This window comes from Aspergillus japonicus (genome assembly GCF_003184785.1).
Source record: "Aspergillus japonicus CBS 114.51 unplaced genomic scaffold BO86scaffold_41, whole genome shotgun sequence".
NCBI lineage: Eukaryota > Fungi > Ascomycota > Eurotiomycetes > Eurotiales > Aspergillaceae > Aspergillus > Aspergillus japonicus.
The window spans coordinates 151749-173712 of NW_020291678.1; the positions used below are offsets into that span (position 1 = coordinate 151749).

General features: G+C 51.2%; 5 protein-coding genes across 5 annotated transcripts; 4 read left to right on the plus strand and 1 right to left on the minus strand.

Annotated features, from left to right (window-relative positions):
- Window positions 1–500: 500 nt before the first annotated feature.
- BO86DRAFT_435378 (uncharacterized protein) lies at window positions 501–2571 on the plus strand (the record flags this gene model as incomplete). The annotated part of the gene is made up of 2 exons (XM_025675953.1): window positions 501–1264; window positions 1348–2571. The coding sequence occupies exons 1-2, from the start codon at window positions 578–580 to the stop codon at window positions 2569–2571; spliced, it is 1911 nt and encodes a 636-aa protein (XP_025525726.1). The 5' UTR covers window positions 501–577.
- Window positions 2572–2917: 346 nt separating this feature from the next.
- Window positions 2918–5114, minus strand: BO86DRAFT_342641 (translation initiation factor eIF2B subunit gamma). The gene is made up of 3 exons (XM_025669118.1): window positions 4765–5114; window positions 4590–4704; window positions 2918–4519 (listed from the first exon to the last, which is right to left on the minus strand). The coding sequence occupies exons 1-3, from the start codon at window positions 4825–4827 to the stop codon at window positions 3018–3020; spliced, it is 1680 nt and encodes a 559-aa protein (XP_025525727.1). The 5' UTR covers window positions 4828–5114; the 3' UTR covers window positions 2918–3017.
- Window positions 5115–5347: 233 nt separating this feature from the next.
- BO86DRAFT_342644 (uncharacterized protein) lies at window positions 5348–7129 on the plus strand. Its single transcript, XM_025669119.1, has 2 exons — window positions 5348–6245; window positions 6300–7129. The coding sequence occupies exons 1-2, from the start codon at window positions 5565–5567 to the stop codon at window positions 6918–6920; spliced, it is 1302 nt and encodes a 433-aa protein (XP_025525728.1). The 5' UTR covers window positions 5348–5564; the 3' UTR covers window positions 6921–7129.
- A 493-nt stretch (window positions 7130–7622) lies between these two features.
- Window positions 7623–10638, plus strand: BO86DRAFT_420518 (uncharacterized protein; the record flags this gene model as incomplete). The annotated part of the gene is made up of 3 exons (XM_025675212.1): window positions 7623–7989; window positions 8061–8273; window positions 8339–10638. 3 exons carry the CDS (start codon window positions 7623–7625, stop codon window positions 10636–10638), a joined length of 2880 nt encoding a protein of 959 aa, XP_025525729.1.
- A 201-nt stretch (window positions 10639–10839) lies between these two features.
- BO86DRAFT_145062 (uncharacterized protein) lies at window positions 10840–11486 on the plus strand. The gene has a single exon (XM_025666242.1). It carries the CDS (start codon window positions 11041–11043, stop codon window positions 11401–11403), a length of 363 nt encoding a protein of 120 aa, XP_025525730.1. The 5' UTR covers window positions 10840–11040; the 3' UTR covers window positions 11404–11486.
- Window positions 11487–21964: the final 10478 nt, after the last annotated feature.

The window sequence follows — 21964 nt, forward strand, 5'->3', positions numbered from 1 at the left end:
ACATATGTTCAAGGATCTAGAGCTTCTAGTGTTCAGTGACTTACACTTAGCTTGTCGAGCTATAACCTACTTCATGTACAGCATCAACTTCATACAGTTTGGGACATGCAGCCTTGTTAACCACTTGATAAAGAGATAGTATACTTACATACATACTAGATCCGTCGAACTCATCTGCAAATCACAAGTCACAACATGCGGTCTCTTCATATTGCTACTGCTGCTGATGAGCGCCATTCACTCTCTTGTCAAGATCAAAGTCCGGTTCTCTACACCTGCACTAGGGCTATATCACCTCACCCCCCAGGATATGCGCATAAAATAGGCTAATTTTACGCGCGCACACGATCCCAAATACCAGTCTGCTTTATGCGCACCCACGATCCCAAAAAGGAGACCCGCTTGCGACGCTGAGGGAATGAACTCACAACCTCACAACACGCCGTGTCGCTCTACAAAGTCATCTGCTACAGTGTGATTCCCCACCGGCAAGAGCTTCACTGGAGTCTATCTGGACGTGTTAAAGACACACGCCATCGCCGAGGCCCATTTAAACCGCAGGATATCAACCTTCAGGATGTGTCGAATGGAGATACACATCTACTCCTGCACACATATCTGGGCCCTCAAAGAGGGCTGTCCCTATCACCAGATGCCAAATCACCAGGAACTACCCGCCAGGAACGTGACGATTGCAAGTCCCTGTCCGATTTGTCGTAACCCCCCAATCAAGCACACGTTCCTGGAACAGAGAATGCTCTTTACTATCCAGTCGTTGGAATCCATCCTTGGCATGTCCCGTCAAGACCCGGGTTTCACTGACAGCGTGACACGCTTTTACGCCAGGGGGGATCATGGCCGCTGGATGCAGCCGGGATACCTCCGACCAAGAAGCCTCGAGGATCGGCAGGAGGAAGAGGCGTACTTGCAGGCGGTGCTGGTGTCATCGGGGCAGTGTGTTGTCGACACTGCTGCTGTCGCCGGGCCTGCTGCAAGCACCTCTCAGGAAGCCGTCACAATGAATATCTCTTCCGCCTCCGGTTACTCGACGTTGAACACGGAGCCTCATAACGTCGCTGCCCATCCGCCTGGTTTGAGTGTGGGAGAAGTACAGTCCCATCCGCCGATCGTGGTCGCGAACGAGGCTACGGAATCGGCGAGATTGGTCTTAGGGCCTCAGTATCAGACACCAGGGATTGGAGAATCGGCACTGGGAACACTTCTGGAGCATTTTGGCACGGTTCCTGCGCCAGCATTTGTCGAGGTCAGTTCTGCGAGTCATCCAAGAAAGGCAGTGGTCCAGGGGCTGGTACGTTTGCTGACACACATACACATACACATGCACAGAGCGATGATCCACCAAGTCCATATGTGCCGATGCCGATACTGAACCATGGGACCGTTCAGCAGCCGCCTGCCATAATCTCATACACAGATCCGAACATCCCCTTTGGCATCACCCCAGCGATCCAGAATGCTCCTCAGAGCGCGGGGTTCAGTGAGTCTCCCCAGAGTTCCACACATGGAGTTTCCCAAGACCCGGACTCCCCCGACGTCGTGACTGGCCACAGAAACCTCGCACAGAGCCGCGAAGATCCCTTCTTCGACCCTGCTTCTGCCCGCCTCAACGTCTCTAGGCCCAGGCCCGCGCTCCCACCCGCTCGCATGAGACGCCCGTCCAACACTCCCCAGTCGACCCCGGCGCTCAGCGGGCCTCGTCCTCGTCCCCAAACTGGAGGGCTCATGGGTCCACCCGCGCTCCCTGTGACCCGGCGCTCCTGGCTGAAACAGCCCGTCGACGCGAACAGCTACTGGCAGGACCAGGACTTCGCATCCTATGCCACTCCATCGACCGGCTCCGACGCCCCAGAAGCGGTACCAGATGACACAAACGACCCGCAGACAAACCTCATGTCGTCTCCCACCGTGATGATGCAGCAGAGACGAAGCGGAGAGATCAGACGCGGAAAACGTCCGGTGCGGGAACTATACCCTGTTTTGTCCACTTTGCCTGTTGATGGTAATCCCATTGGTAACAACCGTCCTAATAATGCTGCCAGTGCGCATCCGAACCCCCCGATGACGGTCGTCGCCGAGTCAGGTAAGCCCGCAGCCGAACCCAAGGCAGGGCCGGAGCCTAAGCGTCCTCGATTTGTGAGATTCCTGAATGATACGACTATTGTGCCGTGCTCGCCTATTTCAACCAGGAGCTTGGGTAGAGGCGGCGGTGCTGTCCAGCCCCGTGCCGATGCTCGTCTTCGGAACGTGTGTCTGGGAGGAACGGCCGATGCTGCGGTTGACGGCTTCAGTCTTTCGGAATTTGGCGAGCAGCAGCAGCAGGGGATTGGAACCATGGTTGCGGATGGCGACAAGATGGATTTGGATGAACAGAAGGGAACTAACAACGAAACGAAGGAGTTGGAGTGGATGTTCCAGTGCTATCTGACTGACGAAGAGGATAAGCGGCAGAGGGAGGAATCCGGCGAGCATCCATTCTTCAGCAGCCCTTTTGCATGCGGCTATAACAAAGAATCCGAGGGCTGGGATGAGGATTGGGAGATGATGCAGTGAAGTTTGGGGTTGGTTAGTTGTTTGGTCGGTTGGTTGGTTTATCTGACACCGTCTGTGCCGGAGGCGGCGAAGTACTGCACTGGACATCTGGCACTGCACTGCACCTTCCACATCCTAACTTACCTCAGTCTGCTTATTTGATGCACTTTTTGTATACACTTCACTTCACTCACTCACATACATCAGTTCAGCTTAGGAGGCGACTTCTGGCTCTGGTTCTTCTCTTTCGTCAGGATTGAATTTTTTTTTTTTACAATCAGGCAGAAAAGATGTAGCCCTTTGAGTTTCAGTTTGTTTGTTTGTTTTCTTTTCCTCATATCTGAGAGACATCTGACTCAATAATTCTAAAAAGAACAAATAAATCTTCTCGTCAGACATCCAAAGTGTCATCACATCATTAGTATTTCTATTGCTCTTTTATTGCTTTCTGCCAAAGCGCGGTTCACCTAAAAGTCATCCTGATCATCCTCATAGTCACCTCCATCCATATCCTGATCGTCATCTAGACCTTCGAAGACCATGAACTTCTCGTTCTTCGCTTCAGTATCATCTTCAACCACGTTGCCGTCCTGAACCTCGCAGTCCTTGAGGACGCACTCGCGTCCGATCTTGCTTCTACGGCCAATGATACAGCCGGACAGTTGAGCACGCTCTCCGATGACGGCTCCATCCATGACCAAACACCTCGTCAGTCTTGCGCCAACTCCAATCACGCAGTTGGCTCCAATGACGCTCTCCTTGACTACCGACTTCTCGTTGATGGTAGTGTTCATGTCGATCAAGCAGTCAGCCTTGGTGACGGTGCACCTCTGCGCCACATTCGATGTGCCATTGATCTTCTGGTTGTGGGCGAAAGGAGAGGCGGCCACGCGGCCGACCTCCTCGATTGCTTCCAGCTTGGCCAGCTTCAGCGATACGCTCAGGAGAAGAGCAGAGCTGTCCACGCGTCTAACCAATGGCGCCGACGCTTTGGAAGAGTGCATGTATGCCAGGATCGGAGGAACATGCAGCGACTCTGCGCTGTCTGCATCCTTGGCATCGGGGTTCTGAACGCGGGAGGCGAACTGGATGTCATCGGAGAAGGCCCCTTCACGAGCGACGGCAGCCCCCGATTTCGTAGAGATCATGGAGTTCAGATCGATCTCATCCTCTAACGAATCTCCATCCTGGCTTCCGCTTTCTCCTTTGTTCTCTGGCTGGAGAATCTCTCGCAAGTGAAGCTTCTCTCCCAGCCCCGTCTGCCACCCTGCCTTTGCCCACCATCCCACAAGATCTTCACTGATACTCTCGAATGGCTCGTTGAGGCGCGAGAACTGGGATACCCAGTACGGGAAAAGATAACAGTTTGCGTCTCGGAAGCTGGTAAGTAGCTTGATCCGGGGGTGTTTCTTGACCAGAGAGTGCCGAATGAGCAAGCCCTTCTGCTCTTGCATGTTCTCCTTCAATGTGTCCATCGGCATAGAGAGAGCCAGCTTGGACAGTCCAAACCGCAGCGCAGCGGGTCCGTCCAGCGGGTGAGACACAGCTGGTGCCTCATTTTCCTCAAGGGGGACGGTAGCCACGAAATCCGTGGCCTCACCCTTCACGCTCTCTTCCTGACCCTTGGTCTGGTAGAACATTGCAAGTCCACCGCGAGGACTGCCACCTCCCAACCCAACGGTCTTCGGTCCATCGGAGCCCCCTAGCGCGCTTTGTGCCATCCATGCTTCGATGAAGGACTCTCCCGGAATATCGCAAATCAGGTCACAGGGAAGGAGCAGAAAGTCGGACTTGATACATGACTGGACTTCGGGGAGGCGGAGCAATTCCGCAGTTCCGGTGGTCATGGTCAAGTCGGGCGGCGACAGGATCGACGGGGAAGGGGACGGAAGGGAGGTCAAGTATGGATTTGTGCCCATGGCACTTTCTAATGGCTGTTTGATATCCGAAGGAGTGACGATTGTGATATCTATTGCATCCGATTGGCATTGTTAGACTGTTTGGGCGCAATCCCAGCGCAATTGATGGCAGTCACTGACTTGTAATTCCCATGCGATAACACCAGTCTAGTGGATAGTAGATCATCGGCCTGTTGGCGATCGGGACAAGAGCCTTGGGAGAGTCCTCATTCGAGGTGAAGGTATTCAGACTGACCTAAAATGGGAGTCAGATCAGTAAGGCGCTTGCTTCCTGGTTTCCTTTAGTCGAACTCACACCAGGCCCGCAGAGAATCAGGGCTTGAATGCCCGTGTTGGGCACTGGGACTGAATGCGGCATATTGGAATTTGGGCAATGTTTTGGTGATTTAGAAGTCCGGGGAACTCGAAGAGGATGTATGGTTCACAGAGTCGGCTGGTCAACCATACAAATTTTGCGACGGAAGTTTGACGCAAGGTGGAGGGGAAAGGTAGTTTTTGGGTATCAGGCGTCGTCAAGGAAGGCGTTTTGTATAGTTGAAGCTTGAGCCTTCTAGGGCATGTGTAGTCTGGGCCGCGTATCAAAGGGTTCCAGAGGTCGACGAGCTCGAGATCATCAGACTCCTTCTTGCTGGGTCTTTGAGTCAGGGTCGTTTGTTAACCAAAATCCCACCAGCATGCGCCGATAACTAGCATCGACTGACTCAGCAATCGCGGGTCGGGCTGCGGCAGTTGCATACAATGCAAACAATGCACATGTTGCAATCTTCAGGACAGCATCTCTGGTCAACCTCGCGCCCCGGATTGCTACTGCTCCTCCACACTAAGTTATCCGCCCGCCGGCGGAGTAGACTAGTTTACTATCTGTTACTGGCCAAAAACATCCCGCGGTTAATCCAGCATCACCAGCCACATGTTTCTTGCTCCCTCCGAGGCCAGCCCGCGCGCGGCTTCTTACTCTTAATCCCTTTCTCATTCCAACACCCGGCCTACCCTGGCGCCTGCCCCTTTCTTCCATCCAGCTTGAGATGTGATGCTCAGCTAAATGGAACTTTTCTGAGTCTACGTGTCTCTTCTCATTGACTTAAAACCATCCCGATGTCTTTCCCTTATTCCCAGGATGCCCGCCGTCGGCGGGTCGGAGCCGGAACGGGTTTCAGCTCTTCGGGGAGACGAACCGTTCTGGGTTATTGGGTGCCACTTGCCCTGACTGTAGGTATCGCGACCGTGGGCATTGCCGCTTGGATTTGGAGCGAACGCAGCGAAGATGACGATGACGACAATGACCGCGATCGCCGCCGCGACGATGAACCTTTCCCCGCCCCGGGTCCTGGTAGCGAGGCTTACCCTGCTGGCGGCGACTACGAGGGAATGTATGCTCGCTCAACAGCAACAGATGTCCACGGCGGCCATCCCGAAGATGCCAGCATGATGGCACGCATGCAGGGAGCCTTGCGTCGAACACCCAGCCCCCAGCAGATACTTGACGGCGCCAGCAAGCGAGTCGCTGCGGGAATGGCCGCGGCCGGAGCCTTCGTCGGCGGAGCCCTCACATCGATCCGGGAGGAGGATAGAGGAGACTTTGAAGACCACTCACGGTGGTCGGAAGAAGTAGAATCCAGAGCCAATCGGAGAGAACAGCCGGCACGCGCTGCGTCAACTACCCGCGAGGCCGTCTCTGGCCCTGCTCCCACCGATAAGAGGAGAAAGACGATCGCGATTGTGGTGTCCTCTGAAACTCCTCGGGTGGATCCTGAGGAGATTATCTCGCAGCATGCGGTATGTTCTGCAGTGCAAGCATGATCTGAGCTCGTCGCGCTAATGTACCTGTAGTCAATCCTTTCCCACCTTCCAGAACATGTCAATCTCGATACCACCCGTGTTTTCATTATGATCTATGCGCCAGGCCTGAAGCATGCCCCGAGCCAAGGCGGCTCCTCTCCACCTACCTTGTCTGTCACCTCTTCCTATTCCAATATTGCTCCGGAGGAAGCAACATCGCCGGGTGAGGTACCTAGCCGTGAACTGTCGGGCGAGTCTCGTGCGACGGACGAGCACGAGGGCACCACCCCGTTATTTCGCACCCTGTACACGCAAGCTCAGGCTCTTGTTGAGAAACCAAACGCAATCATGCCCTTTAGCACTGCCACTGGCTTCGTGCATCTTGTGCGACACATTTCCCCGGATACTGTGTATGTTCAAGAGTCTTTGGCTGGAAAAGACGGGGAGGCGGTCCATCACATTTCCGGCTGGGTTAGACAGGTGGTTGTCGTGGTTGGAGACGAAGGTGGCCGCGGCGGTCTGATCGACAGCGATGACGAGTCGGCTTTGGCGGATAAGGGCGAGAAATGGTGGCAGAAGGAGGGCACCACCGGGCTCGGGAAGCGCATCGATGTGGTCGATGCGCTCCGGGTTGGCGACGATTGGCGACGACGAGTATCTGGTTTTGATTAGGGAGCTTTCGGGCTCGGCCAGTTTCACTGGAACAACCGAAGTGTCATGGACACTTCGTAAGTCTATAGCTTTACCGCCAAATTCCCCTACTTTGACGATTCTCTGCATTTTCGTTTGATTCCCCTGCCATGATGATGTGCGAATTCTTTCTGCCAGTCGCTTTCATGTGAATATATACAGTACAGCATGATCAATGCTATGCTCTCATGCTCTTGCAACGGTTCATTTTTGTAGATGGAATCAACGTGCCCGGTCATTGAAACAGACATCATAGAGGAAACCCCCAATCGGCGCTAACCCGATGCGGATATCACCTGACCCAGCCTCCTTCACGTCGTCCGCGGCCTTGGGCTGGACCGAACTCCCTCTCACTTGACGCAGAGAACCAAACGGTCAGCCCTGAAACCACCCCCGATATAATTTTCTCGAACCTCCCCTGCTCTTTCTGCAGGTGTCTGTTCGATGGACTCCCCGATTCACTTTCTGTAGCGACTCCGCGTTGTGTTCCAAAGTGTCCGTATCCCGGCCCCTTCGTTGTCGTGCCGCTCCGACCTCCGCTCCCCACATGTCTCGCGCTCCGGCTGTATCCATCGACGACGACGACTCACGGCCTTCCCCCATCGCCTCCGACTTCACCCATAACGCGCAGTCGCATTCACTCGTCGTCGCCTCTAGTCGCGTCGCTAGCTCCCTGCTCGCAGGATGGCGACGGCAATCTCCAAGCCTAATTCGCATCCCCCTAAGATGAAGCGACCTCCCCCGCCTTTCGTTCAGACCGGAATGAACGGTGTCAAGTCCCAACAATCCTCAACCTCCCCTTCTTCTACAGCAAAGCATCTTGCAGGATCTGCAACGCCGGTTGCTGCAGGCTCCACGAACGCACCCATGGCGAACGGCGCCAATGGCACGGCCAGTGCGGGCGCACTGTCCAACAAAGGCCCCCAGAACCGGACGAAGAAAGAAGCGCACAAGGCCGGCGAGCAGGCCGGGCGGCTACAGAAACCAGTTTCAAGGGCCTCGTCAATTGATAGCGATCGCCGAGCAGGAAAGCGGTGTCCAGAGCCCTTCGGTGAGCTTCCGCGGTCGCCTCGCTGAATGCGCTTGCAGTTATACTAATACGTTGATCCGCGTTTCCGATAGTCAAAACCACGTCATATATTCTCAAGAAGTTCTCCAAGCACCCTCCCTCGCTGATTCTCCACCTCCATCCGACCCACTTCCGCTTTGAGCAGCAAGATGGGAGCTTTCCTTATAATTCGGAGATGAAGGTCATCATCGAACATATCCGCTCTCAAACCGTTCCCCATGACATGATGGAGGAGCTGTTGCGGGCCAATGTTCGGTTCTATGAAGGCAGGCTCTTGCCCCTACACGGCAAATTTGATAGGTGCTCGGCTAACTAGTCACGCGACAAGCAGGCTGTCTAATTGTCCGCGTGGTGGATCACAAATCGGTGTCGCAGCAGACTCGGAAGTCAAGCGTGCCGTCATCGAATGACAACAACACCCCCTTTTCTATACATAATTACAACGAGCACGTCACACCATCCGCGTATGTACCTTATCCGAAGCTGAACCAATTAACTTCGGAGAAGCCTTCCGCAAAGGAGGCGGCTTCGGAAAGCCAGCAGGATGTCAAGTCGGGCAGTGAGCAGCCCGGCAACTCGGACTCGCAAGCTTCGCAGAAGGATTCGAAACTCAATCATTTGAAACAGCCTTCGAAACCTCGAGTGTTTACCACTGTCTTACACCCTACGCCCCGTTCGCTTCAAGCCGAGCTGACTCTCCTCGCTACTACGCCTGATCCTAAAGCGGCCAAGCAGACGGCAGTCAGCTCGACATCCCGCCCGCAAGGGTCCTCTTCTACAGCACCATCTTCCCCTGGGCCGGGGGCGGCCGTCAATTCCCAGCAAGATCGTGCGCCTCCAGCGAAGAAACAGAAGATGCTGGTGGAACCCCAGGATCTCTTAGAGTGTGAGGCCAGGTTGACGCGAGCATTGGCTCCCCCTCTCTACCTCGGGTCCGTCAGTAGTCTTGATGGAGTTCATGATCTGTTGAAGCAAATGGAAAGCCCGCTTCATTGCGATCCACCACCTTCACCCAAGCGCAGGAAGCGGACTGTGGCCGAACTCGCCGCTGACGAAGCTCTCGCAGCGGAGGAAGAGCGTTTCATGCTCATCATGGATGAGCGTCTGGAGCCAGCTGCCTCCAATGGTGCCGGTGGGCCAAAATCAGCTGTTGTCGATGACACTGGTGGTGGCGCGCCGTTTGAGCCACGCTTCTCGAGGTTTAAGACGCTTGAGAACATCCGTATGCAACACGAAGAGAAGGCGAAGCGAGACCATGAGATCAAGGTCAAGCAAGAGATGGCCAAGCGACAGCAACAGGAGCAAGAGAGGGAGCGGCGCCGTCTTGCTGAACTGCGACAAGCCGAGGAGCATGCCAAGGAAGAAGCTCGAAGACAACAGCTCGCGGCGCAGCAAGCTCAGGCACAATTGGCAGCGCAGCAACAAACTCGACATGCCATGGCTCAATCAAATGGTGTCAGTCAGGCGCCACAGTCATCTCCTGTGGTACGCAACCAGACCCCTCAGCACATATCATCACCGGTCGTTGGCAGCACAAGGACAACGCAAGCCGGGGTTCCTATGAGTATGACGTCTTCCATGCAGGGTGCCGGAAGTCCTTCGAGACCACCGTCGGTGATACAGCACGCGCACCCCGCCATGAGCCATCCAATGGCAGCTTCCAGAAGTCAGCAAGGACAGAGCCGCCATGGAACACCACAGATGACTCAAGGCACTCCTGCCATGTCCCACGCTACGCCTATCATGCGAAATGTAACACCGACGCAGAGGATGAGTCATGCCAGTCCGAGCCATTCTACCATGGCACCTACCCCAGTCATGAACCAGGCTACCATGATGGCGACCCCTCAAATGAACAACGGGATGGGCCTCACAACCCAGCAGCAGCAACAAATGCTTATGCAGCAGAGAAATCAACTCCTTGCCCAACAGGGTATGCTTCACGGTCAGTTCTCGCCGAAGGTGGCCCAAATGCAAGCGAATGCGCATGCACAGCAGAATATCCAAGCCCACCAACAACAGCAGCAGCCGCAGCAGATGCAAATGCACTTCCAGCAGCAGCAACAGCCACAGCAGCAGCAGCAACAGCAGCAAGCCAAGTTCCCGAATCCGCAAGCCTACCAAGCCCAGTTGATGCGTGCACAGCTCGCACAGATGCAAATGGCTCAGCAACAGCAACAACAGTCACAAGGGCAACAAGCGCAAGGGCAACAGGGCCAAATGCATCAGAACGGACCGCAGCTGAACCCTCAACAACAGCAAATGCTGATGGCCGCGGCCCAGGCGAATGGAGGCCATCTACCGCAGAATATGCAAGGCGTGAACATGACGCAGGGTGTCACCATCGCCCAGCGATACAATCAACTATACCAAAATCGCTTGCTGCGGTTGAGACAAGAAATGGCCAGCCGACTAATGCCCCAGTATGGTCCGCCCGCCTCGTATCCTCCGCAAATCGCACAACAGTATCAAGCTGGGCTTGAACGCAATGCCAAACTCTGGGTTCAAGAATTGATGCGTCGGGAGCGGGAGCAAGCTCAACAGCAACGTGCTTCTCAGGTGGCTGCCATGCAAGCTCAAGTGATGCAACAACAACAGCAACAGAATATGATGCAAAATGGCATGAAATAGTTGCGGCCTCTTGGAGCTCAACTCTGTACTCGTTTCAGATCTTAATATTTCTCTACAAGCGAATAAGTGTGAAGCACTTATCCTTGGAACCCTTTTTTTCCACCTTCATTCTACTTTCCAACTCTCAGACCTCGCTATGTTTGGACACCTGGACGATACTCGATATCATTCACAACCACCCCAATCTTCTCCGCCACATCACAACCACACCTACTTCGAGGTCTTCGAGTTCAGATTCATCATTTATTTACTCTTCATCAACTTCATACCCCATCATCTTCTCACCTTACTTACACACCTAACTCCATTGAGAGACTTGTGAATATGACATTGGGAACTCACGGTAAAAAGAGATTGGTCGGCGTTTTTTTTTTTTTTTTCTCTTCTTTCTTTGCTTGAATCATGATTTCCATCCACTACCCTGCATGTTCTTGTTTCTTCCCCTTTGTGCTTTATTTGCTCTTTTTATCTGGTTTTGTGCTTGGCGACTACTGTGTACTAACTCTGGGAAGGAAGGAGGCGGGCGGGGCTTTGACTATTGCGATTCTTTTCATTTTTTTTCCCCCTCTTTCTCTGTTTGTCACTTCTTCGTTGGGGAACAGGGTGATCCTACTTTACAGACTTGATACCACTTTTTGTACAGGGTTGTCCCCCTTGTGTTTGTGTTATGGTTTCCATCTTGGTTTCAACTTTATTGCTTTGATGTCCGATCCTTCGACCTGTGAACATGGTGGAACTGTCTGTCTAGGGGGACGAAGACGATAGTCGGGCGCCGAGACCAGGTCGTTGGTTCTACGTTATCTTCACTTCTACTTCGACTTTTACTTCTACTTATACTTATACTTCTTGAGACCTTTGTTCTTTCTGCAAATGATGACGGATACGTATGAAAGTTGGACTTGTGTAGTTCGAGGTTGCTAGAGTGGCCTCTCGGTAGACTGGTGTGGATGAGGAAGTAGGTCTCGGTACTTACTTTGTACTGGCTGAGGTAAACGTCCAGTAGACTCCGGTTTCGGCATGTGCTCGACATAGGCCCCCACATGTTGATGCCCATTGACAGACAAGCAACCAGGAACCATTCAGCGCGAAGGTCCATACTTGAAGAACACGAGAAAGAGAGTCATACGCTATAAGTCAAGAATTGTTACCACGTAAGAAACATCATTCAAACGAATGAGTTATCTCATGATGGAGCACAGAACCGTAGAAATCGGCCTGATTGTTTGCCGGAGAACGGCAAATATATCACGGCATTAGCGGCCCAGATATGCCCCGACAACCGCAAGAGACCTGAACCGTGTGGGAAGAGGAATTGAAATAGATGAATGAATAGAACAAGAGTGAGCGAGGCTACAGGGCTTACAGACGATAAAGGATAACTCCACCAAGGTCAGGATGTATTGCTGTATGGGTAAACTGTACGGAGTCTGTACTTGGAAACGGACATATACTACCCTGCCTACCTATCCACCTACCCTCACACACAAACACATTCTCTATATATGCTCAGCGTACTATATCCAGTAGTGTCACGGCTGAGGCCATCAGATACTTGCAAACATAGACCCTGGAAAGGCTAGGAAACATGAGAACTCCCAAAGGTACAGTGCTACAGATGAATGCTCAGTAAAGTGGGTATGGGACTGTACATCACCACCAGGCCCATCCCCCACCATGCCAATTATACTGTGATACGACACTTAGTAAATGCCTCAGTTTGCCCTACACAGTGAACCGTGACATAGAAGTAGAAATAAACCAACAACAGTAAAAGTCACTAAGTGACCTTGAACTTCTTCCCCACCGTTAACCAGATAAGCATCTTCCCCAGACTACAGCGTTACACTCCACTCCAACTGTAGTGACACACCATCGCATCCCAATGCATCCCAGTGGAATACAACCAACCAACCAGTGGACCCCACCAAGTCCAAACCGAACCCTGCTGACTCATTGGCGAGAGAATATACTGTAGGTACCAAAATGGATCCTACAGAACATATACAGCACACCGACTGGGCTTCCAGAAAGCAAGAAAAGTCAAAAACAAGGGGAGAAACCTGTTTTTCATGGCAATTGTCTCGCTTGCGACCGCTAGAAACTTCGCACTCCCCCACCGTTCCTATCCTGGACATGCACGTACGGGTCGGGATGTACAGTACGGACTTACCTACTATACAATGAGTGTAGAAAAGGGCCAGACGATCTCCGACCCTAAAAGGATCTACGGATCTACGATGATCTCCACTGCGTCAAATTCGAAGTCCGTGCACTGATGAGCGGGACTAGATGGTTCGGAAATCAGGATCCCCATGTCTGAATGGGTTTGTGCGCGAGTGGGCTTGGAGGGACAAAGAATACTGAGATGTTGATGGTTCCAGAGAGGTGGTAGGTATAGTCGGGCTGGTGTAAGCATGCCATGTACGTAGGTAGGATTTTTTTCGCGGAGATGATCGAGCTGAGAAGAGAAGTCGGTCGGTGGGAGGCGATGTGTGCGCATGAACCGTGACGGGTGATATGAATGGCTAGGTTCTAGGTGGACTGTCTGCTGCACATTCCAGTCAGAAGGATAATTGTGTGGTCGGAGTCGGAGAAGGAACAACAGACTAGGCAGGAGTACGCGCCCTGAGTCGGTGGTCGGGGATGATTTTACTAACTAGGTTCAGGTTCCTTGAATCTTAACAGCCCCATTCTCTCTTCTAGGACATAGGGTTTGTTCCCTTTGTAACTCGAGGTTGAGAAGTTTCTGGCGGCGTTCGATCAGGTACAAACTCAGGACCTCAGAAGTCAGTTGGAGATCCCCCTGGCGGTTCATTAGCTTGCTGGATACAACTAGTTGAATGCCAAAGGCAATAACCATAGAGTAAGAGTAAATGAAGTTCTTACCATGAATCTTGATTTCCAGCCAATAGTGCGCTGGTAGTACAGCGCCTGGGAGAATCAATAAAATGACGTAGTTGAGAATGGACGACTGGAAAAGCCCGGGCCTGGTCTCACCCACCTCGTCGCAGGGCCCATCTTCCCCAGAAAGCCACCGCCGTTGGACCAAAGTGGAAGGATGGGCGGTATCGTGCACGAGTACGTGGGGTTGGTGCTGCTGATGCGAAAATCCCAGATGGTTTAGCCTTTGCACGCCGCCATAGGTCAGGATCAGGAATGAGTACCCAACGCCAATGCAATGCAATGCAATGCAACTCAAAATGGCGATATTGGGGAGGCGATGTTGGATCGAGAGTCTTGTGTGGGCTCATTGATTGGGGGCTTTCGCACTCGAACGAACTGCGACGCAAGGGGCGGACTTAAGAGGTCGGATCGCCGCCCCTGGAGGCCAACTCCACTCCGCCCTTAAGAAGCTATGGCTGCAAATGCTGACGACGGGCCCTTTCTTGCAGCAGATTCGATCAATCAGGAATAGAACGAAGCACGGGAGGTCGCGCAGCAGTTAAGACACGAATGGACCCTGATTGTGCGACTTTTGGTAGCGATCCTGCGTCTGTTCATTCGCTGATATTGGTGATAATAATTTCCCCCTTCCCACAGCCAATTTATTTCTGATGCACTTCTCCCACCCTTCCTTCTTGGCTGTTAGGCAGGAACAGCTGATCATTCGAGTGGCTTCATAACTTTAGTCAATCGTAGTCGGATCGATAACAGCGGTCCCAAAGAGAAACCGTCAATCATGACTAACTCAACGATGTACCTGCATCAAGACACAGGCATTCCACCATGGACGCAGTTCAGGGCATCTGCGTGAAATGGGGCTTGATGTTCCAAACTACGTCGATTATGATTATTAACCGTAATCGTGAATTTGACAAGGAAAGCACTGGGATCAGTCACAGCAACATGGCTATGAGTCAAAGACTGGAGACTCGCAATCGAGGAGAAGAAACGGCTGGGTTCACCGCGACTGCGGAGCTTCAGGCAAACGCCACTGCCAGTAGTATCCGCTGTGTTTCAGTGTAGGCACGGTCGGATTTGAGGCATAGACATTTCATTGCTGTAGAACACCAGTATGCCAGAAGCATGTTGCGCTATGATACTGGCCGTGAATGTTCTTGGTAGCCCGAGAGTGGAGGATCCATGGCTAACAACGATAAAGTTGAACGAGGAGATCGGGATCGACTCTCCAGCTATTCTGAAATGAGACGGATGACCGTATTCTGTTCGCTATCGACGGAGACGGTGGCAACAGATGCGCCATAGGCAGCCTCCCAGCTAGTGAATCCCCTTGTCCTGTAAAGACTTAGAGCAAAGAACAGGCGCAAGGCGCTGCCCTATTTTCCCGACAAGCGTGAAGAAGGGGAAGAGAGATTGAGAAGTTCAAGAAGACCAAGGCTTAGCGTTGTCATGATAATTCCTCATAAGGTTTCAGGATGGGGATCTCCAACGTCTTCTCGGAACTAAAGGATTTCAGTCAGTGGGGTCGGCCGTTGATAATTCTTTCTTCTGCATCTGTTCCTTGAATGATCTCCAGTTCAGCCGATTTCTCCGCATTCGGAACGGAAGAACGTAGTCCATGAGTACTGGCTTAACCAGATTCCAATATATTGGCTGCTCTTACTCCGTACTCAAGTTTTCAATGAAGAAGATGTTGATCATTTAAAGCAAGATCTACCACGGCCTTGGCGGCAACGATATCAGTAGATTCGAATCAGTTAAATCACCGCAGGAACCCTTGCACGGTTGAATTATCCGCTCCCGACTCCTTGCAACACACAGGCCCGTGCTGCAGGGGCTCTCAGTTGGGTCACCAATTTTCAGGACATCTCACCTGGTTCTCCTCAGAGATCGGAGCAGCATCACGGCGACTGCAGCGGACAGGTGTTATGAAGACGATTGCGTTAACCTTGACCGGTGTCTGCTTTAGTTCTGCAAGAGGCGGATCGGTCAAAGAGCGGTAGACAACTTCTTCTGTATGCCATTAGTCTGGGCTTGTTGGCAGCATCAGCTGACCATGCATATGCATTTCCGAAGCGGTCGGGAAGAATCAAGGAACTTGATGCACCAGCGCCGTTGTAAGGAGTTCGGCAGTGAACGGAGAAGTTGTGTGCCTTGGCGCTCCGACTCAATAAAGCGAGTATTGCCAAGTGGGTAGGTAGCTTGTCTCCAGAGCAGAGAAGACCCGGGGTTTGGTGGAGGCTAGCTTGTAGCTAGTTCTGGTGATAAGACAGCCACACCGGCTTCGTTGACGTCATTGTTGTCATTTCTCCTAGGAACGAAAATAGTTAGAAGATAGGGCGAATAAGTAGCCAGAGGGGTAGTAAGGAGATGAATTGATTGAGTGGTCGGAGGTTCAAGCATTTCAAAGAAGAGAGCCTCGTGTGTTTACAAAAACGATCAATAGAATCGCCCTGGAAGAAGATGTGCGAAGTTCGTTCCAAGACGGGAAGATATCGATAACTGAGTACTCCGTACATACATGAGTAGTACTCCATACTGTACAGTACATACAGTAGGCACTGTACTCCGTAGGTGACTGGTGAGATTGCCTTTGTGCGGCTGAGGCAGTGGCTTTTCCAGTTCTTGGCTATCTGAATGATGCGAGCTGGATCGACGATGCAGGTTGCTCAGACGGGGAAATGAAGCTTGGAGGAAGGTAGAGGAGGGAGGAGGGTCCGTCCGCTTACCGAGAGGTACAGTAATGCATGTACAGTACGATGTGTAGTACGTAAGTTACTGCGATGGAAGGCCCGACTAGGTGTGGCTCAGCTGCCGAGGCGCAGTAGTGTGTACTGTGGCTGGGTTGCCTTTTCCGCCTTCTTCATTCTGCCACTGCAGTCTCTCCGTACTCGACAGATTAATTGATTAACATTAGCAAAGCAATGGCGGAATACTACTCCATTTTATTCCCGTATACTCCGTATACATGTTACTATTATGTATCCAAAAGATTCATCTGATTATACCGCTGAGGATTCATCGGATTACCCATTTCAAACCAGCGGGATCCATGGCCTGAGAGAGTACCGAGACTTTGAGGGTTGTGTTTGTCCAGATTCCGAGGAGCCCAGCGAAGGAGCTGTCAAACCACAGATCCCGTTTCTTAGTGTTGCACCCCCCTTTAGCGGGGGACTAATTCCTAGTCCATTGGACAATCGGCCATGAAGAGTACATAGGTCAAAGAACTCGACGAAGACATGTCCATATGGGTGATGAGCTTTCTGTTACGCTTGGATATCTTGCTACCAGCGCTGGCAATGCGATCCATACAAAGTGTAGGTACTCATACCCCCACCAGATGTTCAAAGTAACTTTAATAGACAGGGTCATGCAGTAGCGATGGAGACAATAATTCGAACCTCTTGCGTAAACTCAAGTGAGATGGTAGTAACAGCGCAGGTACTAGGCCAAGGTTTAATATCGATAAGGTGTTCGCAATGTACAGTACACCGCATAACTCCCACTCTCAACTACAACCAAGTCCATGTGTTTTTGCTCGAGTGATCGAACGTGACATTGCGTGATGGGTCTTGTGAGGTTCGACCGCTCCTGGAACGAACTTTAGCAACTACTGCTACATTCCCTGATAGACCGATATCCTTCGACCGTCGACTCATGTGCGACCGTTTTGTTTGTCTTTTTGTTTTTCCTTTTGTTTTTTTGTGTCAATAGCTTAGAAGGGAGAATTGAGTAGCAAGACCCAAGGCTGTGGGATCTCTTTCTGATGAGGATTCTTCAGGGAGAGCCCACGATGTTCGGAGGATACAAGCAATAAGGGGTTTCGCAGTTGGATTCAGCGGTAAACCGGACAATACATGCTAGGCCTGATCGTATGACAAAAAAGCCAGCCCAGTATATACTGAATCCATCCCCAAGTCTGAGGGGACGCAAGCAACGTGTTCAGTACGAATGATCTGTCCAGTTTGGAGCTCATTTCGCATGGCGTTCTGAGGACCGAAGTAACGAATGACGCGTGACAGGTCAGAAACCTTGGAATCTTGCTGGCAGCGCCCCATCATCAACAGAAACCGAAAGAAGTAAAACAGAAAAGATGGAAAAAAAGCAAAGATGGAAAAAGGAAAAAGCGGGTCCAGAAATAACCTTCTTCGACGTCTGTCGAAGGGACTATTCCGTCCAGTAGCCGTTTAGCGTCTTATAATCGACAGTGCCGTTTGTCCAATTCCATCTGCAGTATGAAAGAGCGACCGTTGAGAGTGGGATTCTCCGAGCGATGCATCATCAGTAGGTGAAAACGAGAGAGTGTTCGTCACCGCATCGATGATCGAGTCTCGTTTGGCTCGGGGGCAATACTTGGCCTTTGGGACGAGCCAGAGGTATGACGATCATGTATCAGGCGAGAAGTCGTGACACCGTCGCCCATATTGTGGATGTTTGAGAACAGATGGAACCTTTTCTTGTTCCCTCTCTGCCTCTACTGGGGCTCAAAGGATATCGTCTCACCTCCCCACATTCCAGAGCGAGTGAAGCTGGTAGGCCAGGTTCTGTCGGAGCGTTCCTGAGCGAAGGGTCCGAGTGGCTGTTGGCATCTGGCAAGGCTGGGAAGTTTATGATAGGTGCGGCTGGTCGGCTGGTGAAAGATGGCCGAATTTCAAACCTGCAGACTTCAGTCTAGCTGCGCATCCAGCGACTGGACGATCCCGGTCGGCTTAGGGAGGATGATGTGCGTCTGATCAGTGATCGCCGGCCAAAGCGCCTGTCGGCTGCCCTTCACGCCGCACTTCCCCTTATCCACTCACTCGCTCAGTCGCTCACTGGGTCCATTCCTCATTGAGAATTGGTAAGCCGATCTCTGAACTGGGTTAGTCCCTGTCTGGTCCGTCCCTAACTATAGTACTCCGTACCAGTCAGTGAGTGTTCAAAGTCCCGCCTCCGTACAGAACAGAGGGTAGGAAAGAATGGTAGAAAGAGAGAAAGAGAACCCTGAGAGACCGAGGCATCCATTTCCCGACTCTTCAGATTCCGCGACTGCAAATAATCTAACCGCCTCAAAACCTGCACCAGCCCGGCTTTCATTTCCAGCCAAGCAATTTTTTAGGTAAGCATACCGCTCTCTAAGTGAAAGTGCTTACTGAAAATCTTTTGGTTCTTGAGCCCAATTTTTTGTGGCATAAAATATTCGAGGAGATGTTCCGTTTTGAGATACAGTACGAAGTACGGAGAGGTACCGTACGTACCTTTTGGTCGGTGGCTCCTTATCTTGAACAGACAAGGGACGGAAAGGTGGGGTTTTGCCTGGCGGTATGTCCGCGATGAACCATGGTTCAAGTGAGGCCATAGCTCGTCCTAGTACTTCGTCGTAGCTCAACCCTCATTCTACATTGGGTAACTCCCGCGCACGGCTGTTGGGGGAGGTTTCTCACCTTACTAGTATGTTTAGTTCAGTTCTTTGCAAATGAGGTTATAGCATGTATCTGGACACGCTCAGTAATAACAATGCTACGTATAGTTGATAGGATAAGTCCTTCGAAATTCGGCTCGCGCTTGCTAGTGGCGCTTGTCAAATGAACTTGTTGCCTGTCTGCAACACAAAACAAAAAAGAAACAATGATACGGTTTCAAATTTCTCATGGGGGGTTAGGCCCATCTACAATCCAGGCCGGGTTCGCACAGACCAAACATAAGCAAACGCCTGGGAACTAGGTCCTGAACGTGAGTGATGAAAGACTCCCGCCGCCGGCGGCTGGGAACGTCCTGTACGGAAAAGAGAATAGTAAGTACTGTACTATCCTCGGAGAACCTAGATGAGGTTCGACCGAGCCAGATGGGCTTGTTCTTTTCTGTGTGGGATAGGATAAGATCTCCACGGTAAGAATTCCCGAGACGGGATTCGGTCTCGGGCTCCTCTTGCTGTGTGGGGGATGATTGCATGGGAATAAATTGTCCGGTATTGATTCTTCTTCACTCCATATTCTCCCCCTCTCTACCCAATATTGTAGTCTTTGCTCGCTCTCCCTTCCCCCTTCTCCCTTTCCCCAGGGCTTGCTTCTGAAGTTGACGAGAGAGTGAGGCAAAAAGTAGTTTGCTAGCACTCGATGAATGGTGACAGCACGCCGCCGGCTATGCGGGTTTCCTTCTTTGGTATAAGGGCATCATGCATAAGACCGAGTGGAGCCGGATCCTGGATGGATAAGCCGGGAAAGAAAAACGTTCTGCCTTCATTGCTGATGTGCCTCAGAGCCTTGCACTCGAGAAAAGTATGATAATCTCTCACTGAGTCTCGGACGATGAGGGGTTTGACAGTGGTCTAGACGGTGGCGTTGAAACCAGAAGATGATCGACGATGCTTTGGGAAACCTGTGGCGTCAAGTCTGTACCTGGCTGGTGCACTAGAAGCTGCAGTCAATATTATTAGGGCTGGTAGAGCGAATGCCCAGTGGCAGCATGTAAGAATGGGGAGGGGAACGGTAGTATCGTGGCTCTCGGTGTGGAGTTTCATACTATGTACAGTACGGAGTACGTACATCCTGTACATAGACAACACTGACGATAACTGAGGAGGCGGCGGCGGGCTTATTCTTCCCTGCCCCAGCCTACCAGGGTTATTTTGACTATCATTGGTGCTCTCCCAATGAATCTCAATCGATGCTTGAACACACTACTATTTCGATCTCAGAGATTCCAGTGCGAAACGCCGAAATGCAAACCTCCTACTCCACATGGTGATTCAGCAAAATTGCCGATCGACCCAGGCTCCAGGGACTTTAGCAAACCTCCAGTATTCGTTATCGTAGCTGATTGGGAAGTCTGGTGGTACAAATGTTTCAAAAATTCAGGTAAGATTCGAAAAACACATAACAATTGAATATTTATCAGGGTTGTTGTTCATGATCATAATCCAGGTAGACTTTGTTTTCGATAGCCAACTAAGAAATGCCGGGGGTAGTGGAGGGATGGGGAGGTTGTTATTTACTAGGGACTGTAGTTAGTAACAATTGAAGCGGTGGGCGAAGTACCGTATTTTAGTACTGTCGTGACAGAGTAGTAGTACAGAGTACGAGTAATGCACCAACTAGATAGTTGCCTACCCTATGGCTGGTATGGATGGATAACTTTTAGTCTACCCGGGGGAGATCCCGAGCATCTGGAAGATTGACGGACGATGATCCAATTCCATGATCCGCGTTAAAGTTTAGTTTTAGTTAACGTAAGTTAACTTATTGCCTGCCCACTAACCACTTAGTCAGGGCTATCCCCAGAAGCTAAACCTGCCCCTAGTGGTCGTGATCCTCTGACGTTCGAACATTCCATCAGTGGTTCTTCCCCTCCCACATCTGCGCCTCATGCATTCCTCCATTTCTTTTCTTTTTGTTATTATTCTTCTGCTTTACTCTTCGCTTCTAGTATCGTCTAGCTCAGTCTAATCTAGCTCAGTCTAGCTCAGTCTAGCTCAGTCTTGTTTTGTTTTGTTTTCTTGTTCTTACGCTTGCTTGTTACTCTCGCAGCGAAATCGGTTTGGCTGACTCTAATCTTGTTCGCATCTTCCGATTGACCGATTGACCACTCGCCGAGTCACCTACATCACAGCGGCCACATCCTGCGGTATACCAACAGTCGAGGAGATGAAAGAGAGAGGAGGGGGGGAAGAAAACCCCGAGTCGGATGCAGTGCATCTGCCAGAGGTAATTTATCGTCACCGATACAGTCTGAAGTAAGATTGTTACGATCATGATCTGCTGTCCATTCTCGAGGTGATGATTCGAGGTGCATGAGGCGGACCCAGTCAAGCCATGGGATGATCCACTTGACCGGACAGAATTAGACACTCAGATCTGTGATCATATTGTGACTTCCGGAGTGGAAGTGGACAAATTACACTACAAGAGCAAACCAAGGAAACGGAGCCATTAGGACATAATAGGATTATTGGTTTTAATCTTTGAGTGTTTTCTTTGTCTCTGACTGTAGAGTCAACCTAAAACTAGAAAACTAGAATGATTGATTGATTTGGACATACTTAGAGGGTATCAGGCAGCAAGATGAGGAAGGTGAGTGTAGATTCAAAGCAGTAGTTTTAGAAAAATAAATGAAATGAAAAAAAAGACTACGGAGACTGCTAGAGTAAATACCTTAAATCATAACATCACTCAGAGGAAGGGAATAAAAAAGAATCCCGAAAATAAAATAAACTCGCAATAAAAATAAATTCGAAGGAAAAACAATTACTTACTTCCCCCAAAGAATTCTGAACCATCTTTCCCACCCCCCTCCCTCTTTTCCAAGTGAGGGATAGGGCGACAGGAAAGAAGCTCACACTTGCACGCTGTTCTCTCTTCTGCTCCTTCACCTAATACAGTAACTCGGCCATATAATAGAACAGATTTAACCTCCCACTCGAGTCCTTTCGTCCCCCGGTTTCCCCTGC